General features: G+C 39.5%; 1 protein-coding gene across 7 annotated transcripts; it reads left to right on the forward strand.

The window, feature by feature from the left end:
- The first annotated feature begins 711 nt into the window (after positions 1 to 711).
- LOC123515159 lies at positions 712 to 8,037 on the forward strand. 7 transcript variants are annotated; one of them, XR_006677798.1, is made up of 4 exons: positions 809 to 1,261; positions 3,242 to 3,449; positions 5,284 to 5,397; positions 5,712 to 8,037. XR_006677798.1 is itself a non-coding variant. In XM_045273643.1 (3 exons), exons 1-3 carry the CDS (start codon positions 1,180 to 1,182, stop codon positions 5,951 to 5,953), a joined length of 438 nt encoding a protein of 145 aa, XP_045129578.1. In that variant the 5' UTR covers positions 818 to 1,179; the 3' UTR covers positions 5,954 to 8,037. The 7 variants fall into 7 exon arrangements, 1 of the variants encoding a protein (XP_045129578.1); XR_006677795.1 differs by having other exon boundaries at positions 813 to 1,470; XR_006677800.1 differs by lacking the exons at positions 809 to 1,261; positions 3,242 to 3,449 and adding an exon at positions 712 to 788.
- The last annotated feature ends 1,032 nt before the right edge of the window (positions 8,038 to 9,069 follow it).

Raw genomic sequence — 9,069 nt, forward strand, 5'->3', positions numbered from 1 at the left:
TATGTCATGTAGACCTGTACTTAACGGTGTTATTGCGAAATAGCTACAGTTTTGAAAGAAATACGGCGGGACATTCCTGGGAGAAATTACTGTAAAAAGATTACTTTTTCTCGTTTAATGCATAACAAGGAACAAATATATAAGTGTTTTCAGTAGCAGAAGGCGAACGGTCCAAAAAGTGTTCGCCCACATAGGCCAACGCCTTTCAAGGGTGTTTGCTTGTGTTCGCTCTTAGAGTTACGTGATAGCAAACACTGACACTGATTGGCTGTGAGACGAGTTGCCAACTTTGTAAGTTATAAATCAATAAAAATACTATTATGAGGAACATGAAGATATGATAAGTATTATTATGTAAAGGAAATACATTTAGAAACTGTTTACTGATATTGAAATTCACAAGAATTCTACTTGCAGTTTGAATTAAATGAAAACAGAGTCTTGCACTCTCGAGACATCTGGGACTACGTACTCTGGCTGGACCAGAGTGCACACTTGCTCACACTACTCATTTCAAAGCTTGTGACTCCGACTTTGACTTCCAATTATAAGAGAATCTCGTAGGTTACGTATTATCTAAGCAAAGTAATTGTAAAATATAAATATGATAGGATATTTGCACTGTTGCTTGATAATGACTTAAGGTTATAGCAATATTGCGGAAGATTTGGGTATATTTTTTAATGGTGATGCTCTGAAAACTTTGGGCGAACGAACACACAACATCATGGCCTCTTTGACCAGTGCAACAACTTGAGAGAATGCACAGCAAAAATGTCTCTGCCAATGTAACTACTGAATGACAAGCAGTCACTAGTGGTGTAACGCCTTATCTGGCATATTTTGTATGAATGGATACTGGGTATATAACCTCTGTAATAACTTAAAAAGTAGGAAAATGTGACAGGGGAAGTGATACCCTGGGGGCGGATGTTCGAAGGATCGTAACTTTCCGTCATTAAGATCTTAGTTGCCCTCTCGTAGCCACCATTTTTTTTATAGTGGGCTACGACCACCGCTAAGATGTATTTTCAAACACCCATCCGAACGCTCGTAGCTCACGATGATGCGATCGTAAAGCTTGGTGCGTTCCGTCCCGCTGTCCAGGAATGAAACTCAGCTGACTGCTGCTCATCGAACCAGAAGAGGCGTATTAACAGCCTTTGAGAGTGATGGCCAATGATATTGCACCGAAGGGCTCATAGGATCTGTTGGATCGTCGAAGCCCGAAAACAACAACAACGATATTGCACCGTGAAACGTAAACAAATACACGCACTTGCATGTCGAGACGTCAGTGTTACATATGTAGATCCTCGCAGCCCAGACAGCAAGAAGAGTTGAAGTGTTGTATGTAATCAGCAGTAAGCAGTGGTGGAAAGGAAAGCAGACATGGCAAGTGAGGTGTCGCCCACCAAATGCCTTCATCGTGCAAACTTTTCAGATGAAAAAATGCTGACAATAATACAGGTAATGTGTAAAACAAGTCATACCTCAGCGTAGTATATGCTTTGTCACACTATCTTATTTAGAATTCCTTATTAGAATTATAGGAGGCTGTGATTTAAATCATTTCATGAAATCCCTAGTAGGCATCAAATTTGCTAAATGCATTTATTTATTATGTTATGTATAACCTAGCCTTACCTATCGTAATCTACCCTAACCTAGGGTAAGAGTTATAGTTATGTAGTAGCAAAAATGATGAAGGAGTAATTTGTGACAAAGTGAACAGAAGAAAAGTGTCTTAGAAAAATGTGTACTTCCTAGCAGTGTATTCCTTTAAGTGTTTGTGAGACTTGTGCCTTTATGAGTACACCCTATCTTAAGCTAGCCTAACCAACTCTGATTAACCTAGTCTAACCCACCTCACCTAACCTAACTTTACTCAGCATAACCTAACCTAGTTAAAATAACATAATATGAACATTTTTGTTATGTAGTAGCAAAAATGATAAAGGAGTAATTTGTGACAAAGTGAACAGAAGAAAAGTGTCTTAGAAAAATGTGTACTTCCTAGCAGTGTATTCCTTTAAGTGTTTGTGAGACTTGTGCCTTTATGAGTACACCCTATCTTAAGCTAGCCTAACCAACTCTGATTAACCTAGTCTAACCCACCTCATCTAACCTAACTTTACTCAGCATAACCTAACCTAGTTAAAATAACATAATATGAACATTTTTGTAAGGTTAGGGTAGTGTTAGTTTAGGGTCTGGTAGGTTATGGTAGGTTAAGTTACATTAGGCTCTATAACTTGGAAAAAAAATAAATAAATAAAAAAAAGCATATTTATTGAGGATCTCTTGAAATGACTGACTGTTTTATACTTTCCTTGTAACATATTGAGGCCAGTTTACAATAATTTTGTCCACAAGTATTAACTAACTTTTAAATGTACATATAAATCATATAGTAGTATAAATGTAATTAAAACCCCTATACTGGTTATCACGATCAATATGCTACATACAAGTTATTAATGTGGGCAAAATGACCTTTTGCTGTGGGCAAAATTACTGGATATGTACATACATTTTTTTTTTTTTTTTTTTTTGTAGTTATTAAACTTTTACCACACCATAAATGATCTGTTAGACACTTTTTTTTACCTTTCCAAACTTCTGTAGGGAACTAACTAGAGTTTGTTATTAGGAGCTTGGAAATGAGCAGTTTGCACTTAAAAATTCTTACATGTAACAATTACAACCATTGTGTTTTGTTGTAGTGTTAGACACTGTCACCACTTGGTATTTTCTCATATGTTGTAGAAAACCATGTTTTCTGGTAGATTTAGGTACTTACTTATATAATGTGTTAGGTAATTTGTCAAGCTTTTTTTTTATCCTCAGAGTTTAATAAATAATGAAATTAATGAAATATGAAGCATGTTAGGTATATACCTATGTACTCAATAACATACTACTACACCAAAACCTACAAGAAAATAATTTCATCCTCATATTATACTCATAAAAGACTGTAATGTGGCAATGTGGCTTGGTGAGGAAGAGGAACCTAATTAAACTAACCTAATCCATCCTAGTAATCTATGTAAGCAGAGAGTTATTTTCTTGTAAGTTTTGGTGTACTAAGTTATGAAGTACCTACTTTATTAATCTATAAGTTATCTCATTATTCATTAATTTCTGAGAATAAAAAACTGGTTTCCAACAGAAATTTAACCAACAGATTAATTAAAGCATTTATTTATATGGGAAATATTATCACTTTTGATTCTAGGGTTGGCTGGACAGAAAAACTGTCTTGCAGGAGGAGTTCAGCCATCAAGTAACTGCAGAGAGAAAAAGAAAGGCATGGGAAGAAATAACTTGTGCTGTCAATGCAGTTTCTCCTGTAGCAAGAGAGAGGAAGTGAAGAAAAAAATTATTGACGAAGTCATCAGTAAAGGGGAAGCATGCTGCTCTCAAGCATCAATAGGAAAAAACTGGTAAGGAAAATGGTTTCATTTTGTGTGGAAAGGAGTCATCTACAGTAATGCACACAAAAGCACACACACGTTTGACAAAGTGCCACACGCAAGATTACTGTGGAAGTTAGAGGAGAAGGGTGGCTTAAAAGGAAGCACATTGAGATGGATAGAAAATTATTTGAGGGGGAGAGAAATAAGGACGGTAGTTAAAGATATGAAGTCCAAGTGGAGACCAGTAGAAAGCGGAGTACTTTTCCTCATTTATATTAACGACATGCCAGAAGGAGTGAACAGCTACATAAATTTGTTTGCGGATGATACGAAACTGTGCAGAGTTATAAAGCAAAACGAGGATTGTGAAATACTGCAAGAAGACCTAAATAAGATCTGGGAATGGAGTAAGAAGTGGGAAATGGAATTCAATGCAAACAAAAGTCATGTCATGGAAATGGGAAAGAGTGAAAGACGACCTGTGGGAATCTATAAGATGGGAGATGGAGTAGAACTTGAGAAAGTAAAAAAAGAAAAGGACTTAGGAGTGACGATGGAAGAAAACAATCAACCAGTAAGCCATATTGATAGAATTTTTCGAGAAACATATAACTTGCTGAGGAATATTGGAGTAGCATTTCACTACATGGACAAAGAAATGATGAAGAAATTGATAAGTACTATAATAAGACCCAGATTGGAATATGCAGGAGTAGTGTGGACCCCTCATAAAAAGAAACACATAAGGAAATTGGAGAGGCTACGAAAAATGGCTACAAGAATGGTCTCAACTTGAAGGGATGACATATGAGGAGAGACTAAAGGCTATGGATCTACCAACCTTGGAACAAAGAAGGGAGAGAGGAGACCTGATACAAGTCTATAAATTGATCAACGGAATGGACCAAGTGGATAATGAGAAACTGATCCTGAGAGAAGAATATGACATCCGAAGCACAAGATCGCATAGTAAAAAGCTGAGAAAGGGAAGATGTCTGAGAGATATTAAAAAATATAGTTTCCCGCAGAGATGTATTGAGACGTGGAACAGTTTAGATGAAGAAGTAGTGTCTGCAACGAGTGTGCACACTTTTAAAGTAAGATTGGATAAGTGTAGATATGGAGACGGGGCCACACGAGCATAAAGCCCAGGCCCTGTAAAACTACAACTAGGTAAAACTAGGTAAATACGCACAAAAGCCAGAGGACCTGGGTTCAATTTCCCAGGCAGGTGGAAATAATTTGAGTGTGTCATGTGTAGCTCCTGTTCACCTAGCAGTGAGTAGGTGCGGGATGTAAGTCAAGGATGTGTAACCTTGTTGTTCCAGTGTGATGTGTGTGACTGGTCTCGGACCTATTGGAAATAATTAACTCAGAGCTCGCTCTGTAGGATAAGGTCTTTCTGTCTCATCAGGGACTGCAGCAGATCTAACAGTGAAGTACACACACACACACATACACACGGTCCGGTAGCTCAGTGTTTAGAGCGCTGGTTTCACAAGCCAGATGACCGGGGTTCGTTTCCCCGGCCGGGTGGAGATATTTGGGTGTGTCTCCTTTCACGTGTAGCCCCTGTTCACCTAGCAGTGAGTAGGTACGGGATGTAAATCGAGGAGTTGTGACCTTGTTGTCCCGGTGTGTGCCTGGTCTCAGGCCTATCCGAAGATCGGAAACAATGAGCTCTGAGCTTGTTCCGTAGGGTAACGTCTGGCTGTCTCGTCAGAGACTGCAGCAGATCAAACAGTGAATTACACACACGCTTGATTTAGCTACTTATTAAAACATAAATGAATATAACTTCCCTGCAAAATTAGTGCTAATGTAGCTAACTTTTGAAGTTCACTCTGTTTGTACATTTCAGGTGGTGGAGTGCCTGATGTAAAACCCCTGACCAGTGTTGAAGAGGCAATGCTTCCATTAATAAAAGATGTCCAAGTATCTGGTGTTCCTGGACTTCGTGACCCTCATCCTGCCAGTATGTTTTTTTTTTTTTTTTTTTTATTATTATTATTAATGTACGGGATGAAAATTAAGTTGTGATTTATCTTTTCTGTTGTACGGTGTGTGAGTGGTCTCAGACATACCAGAGATTGGAGACAACAAGCTCTGACCTCAGGGTAATGTCTGGCTGCCTCAACAGAGGCTGCATCACATCAAGCAGTGATTTACACACACACACACACACACACACACACACACACACACACACACACACACACTACATTGTTCTTTTAAAATTTAATAAGTAATAGTTTTGTAGTACATTCTCTTCCTCTTATTTATTTACAGGTGACGATGAAGAGGACTTGGCAACAGGTGACATAGATGTTACACTACCATCAAAGCCAGCCTCACCAAGACCAGGACCCAGTGGTATCCAAAACCTCCAAATCTCATCACCTCCAGAGCCTCTGTCACCAGACACTGAAACAGAGGGAATAGTGGAGATAGCATCTGAACCAGCTCCACCACAAGCTGATGATCACCAATACAGCCAACCTCCTCAGGCTGGTAGAAATCAGAGAGGCTAATCATGTCGTGAGGGTACACTGGCTCCAGAAATGCTTCAAGTTCACAAGAAACTCCTTGTCTGATTTGACTGAATGCATTACTACATATTTGCAAGGAATAGCAACATCTTTGAATGAATTGGCATCTCGCAGACTTGTTTAGGAACATTTCAAAATGTCCCACAAAATATTGTTATTTTTGCATTCCAGTGTCATTTATTTTCTGATATGCTCATTACCAATTTCTTTTTATTTAAGGAATACTCTTATTATTTTCCACAGTTATTTTTCTATTTTGCTTGATATATGGGTAGTTATTTATTTTTAAATTTAAGGAGTTTATACCCTGTTTTCAAAGTGCCATTTATTTTCTTATTTTGTACAATGACATTTATTTCTTTTTAGGGAGTACCCTATTTATTAATGATGAAATGTGTTTGCACTAAAAGTTCAAATGTAATGCAGACTTGGCCTCCAAATACCATTTATTAATTATGAAATAATTTTAGTGTACATTTGCATTTCCTCAAACATTTCAGTTAATATTTTGACAAAGATGTAGATTTATTTTGAAGGTGAACAATTACCTATTGTTTATAATATTTAGTAGCTTTTCTTAAATACTGCTTCAGTTTCTTGTCCTAGTGGTGTATTCAGCTCACCATTACCTTTCCTGTAGTATTCCTTGTGTCTTATATGAATGTGTAAATATTTATATTTCCATATAGTGACTCCACGACTGGAACCCACACAATATGTGTATATACACACACACATTGTGTGGGTTCCAATCCTGGAGTTACTATATGGGAATATAAATATTTACACATTCATATAAGACACAAGGAATACTACAGGAAAGGTAATGGTGAGCTGAATACACCACTAGGACAAAAAACTGAAGCAGTATTTAAGAAAAGCTACTAAATATATGGCCAATATGTTGCTGCAAGAATGGTGACAGGGTACCCACTGTCACCTATGAGTAACATGAATAAAACAATTAGCGTTATAGAAGTGACATTCATCGGCCTAGAAACATGGGACATTTAATAACTTGTTTATGTAGGTATCTGTCTACACTTCATTATGACTTGTTCCTCCAGAAACAGTGCAAGTGATGATATGACATTAGAAGCAACTACCCTTATAATGCATCCTTGCAGATTCATGTAAATGTTGAAAGGATTTGCTTGTCACTTTGGCTGTGCAGTAAACCCAGGCACCAAAATCCAACCCAGATTGATATAGTAACAGCAATCATCCACAAATCTTGCCATTTCATGCTAAACACAGGCATTACTGGGCATTAAAACATTCAATACAACCTTCAGTTGCTATTGGTTGCTAAATATGTCAATAGTGGGTAGGAGTTTTCCTGCCTGGGCTGAGCAAGGTGAATATGATGATACTAATGTGCTAAACATTACACCACAGATGCTGATCATTACATGAAAAAAAATACTAAATGAAGAAAAAAAATCACTTGCATGCACATAATGACAGACTAGTTTCTGAAGTGGTACGTATAGTACAGTACATAAAGAATGCACACTTCAAAACATACCAAGAAGAAAGGCATCTCCGAATTCACCCCGCTGGAATCTCCTGTTGAGGATGCTGTTCTCCCATACAAATGAATCATATGTGCTTCCATGGAAACGGCAGCAATAGTCTTGAAAAATGTAGTCTGCATTACACACAACTTGTATGTTCAGTGAATGGAAATTCTTTCTATTGATGTAGAGTTCTTCATCAACTGGTGGGGCAGCAATCGGGATGTGCGTTCCATCGATGATGCCAATCACATTTGGAAAATTGGCAATTCCATATAATTTCCTCTTTGTTACCCTGGCTTCCTCTAGTCCTGATGCAAAGAAAAGGTTGCTTATTCACACAATGCAAAATAGATGTAAATTACATTAATATTCACTGCTTCATAATATTATACACATTTAACAAGAATTACAAACTAGGTAAGTAAAAACCTATACGTACAGTAATTCAGTAAGTAATATTGTCACCATTTATAAATTTACCCCTTGGCATAACATCTACATTATAAATGCAATTTGTCCATGAATAAATAAATTGCTGCGACCCTCCTTCAGCTTCTTCTTCAGGGAGGGAACGCCTCACAATCTTCTCGGGATTCGGGGCGTGTCTGTCGGGGAGAAGGGCTTTACCTGGGTGGCTCGGCTGGGGTGGAGCGGCGGGCAGATCGCTCTCTCAGGCCTGGCTGTCTGCTTCTATAGCACCCACTCTCACTCAGCTCAGTCACACAGAGTAGGGAGAAGGAAATACTTCTTCCTTATTTCTCTATATTACAGCAACTATACACGAGTCACCGGGACAGGTGGTGGCGGCACACAGGACGGGGCAGGGGACGGCAACAAAGTACAGGTAACACTTTGTTAGTTCATCAGGCACTTCACTGTCTCTCTGTCTCTCGTTCACTCTCTGACTGCTCCCCAGAGTACGACTTGTTCCTTCGAGGTTTCTTGCTACACTCCTGTCCTCTGTCCTCATCGGTGCCGCACAGTGCCCCACAGACCACGCCTCCTGTGCCGTCGCACCTGCCAGGCAATGTCCTTACGAGTCTATTTCAGCTTATTAAGTAACGCTATCTACCTCGCCAACTGCCCCGCAGGATTCTTCATCGTCTTCAACCACCGCAGGGCTGCGTGGTCCGTCCTCACAGTAAACTTTGCCCCATACAGGTACGGGTGAAAGTTTTCTAGACTCTTCACCATCGCCAAAAGTTCCTTCCGCGTGACACAGTAATTTCTCTCCGCGTGACTGAACTTGTTACTGTAGTACGCCACCACATGCTCGCATCCGTCCTTCAGCTGCAACAGCACTGCTCCCACGCCCTCAGCACTAGCGTCACAATCCACGACGTACGGGCAAGCCGGGTCCGGGTATGGCAGCACAGGAGCGTTCACCAGCGCCTCCTTCAGCTGCTCAAAGGCTGTCTGACACCCAGCATCCCAGCAAAATCGGGCCCCTTTTCTTGTCAGGTGGTGCAGGGGGTGCCACTATGCTGGCGAAGTCCTTCACGAACCTACGATAGTACGTGCACAGGCCCACGAAGCTCCTCACTTCGCCCACATTGGTCGGGACAGGCCACTCTGCCA

Source organism: Portunus trituberculatus, chromosome 38 (assembly GCF_017591435.1).
Source record: "Portunus trituberculatus isolate SZX2019 chromosome 38, ASM1759143v1, whole genome shotgun sequence".
In the NCBI taxonomy this organism is placed as follows: domain Eukaryota; kingdom Metazoa; phylum Arthropoda; class Malacostraca; order Decapoda; family Portunidae; genus Portunus; species Portunus trituberculatus.

Bases quoted from the DNA above. Each gene is read 5' to 3' on its own strand.
- LOC123515159 (XM_045273643.1), top strand. From the start codon at position 1,180: ATGATATTGCACCGAAGGGCTCATAGGATCTGTTGGATCGTCGAAGCC. The intron at 1,262-5,283 runs GTAAACAAATAC...TGTACATTTCAG, and splicing joins ACGATATTGCACCGTGAAAC to GTGGTGGAGTGCCTGATGTA. The intron at 5,398-5,711 runs GTATGTTTTTTT...ATTTATTTACAG, and splicing joins TCGTGACCCTCATCCTGCCA to GTGACGATGAAGAGGACTTG.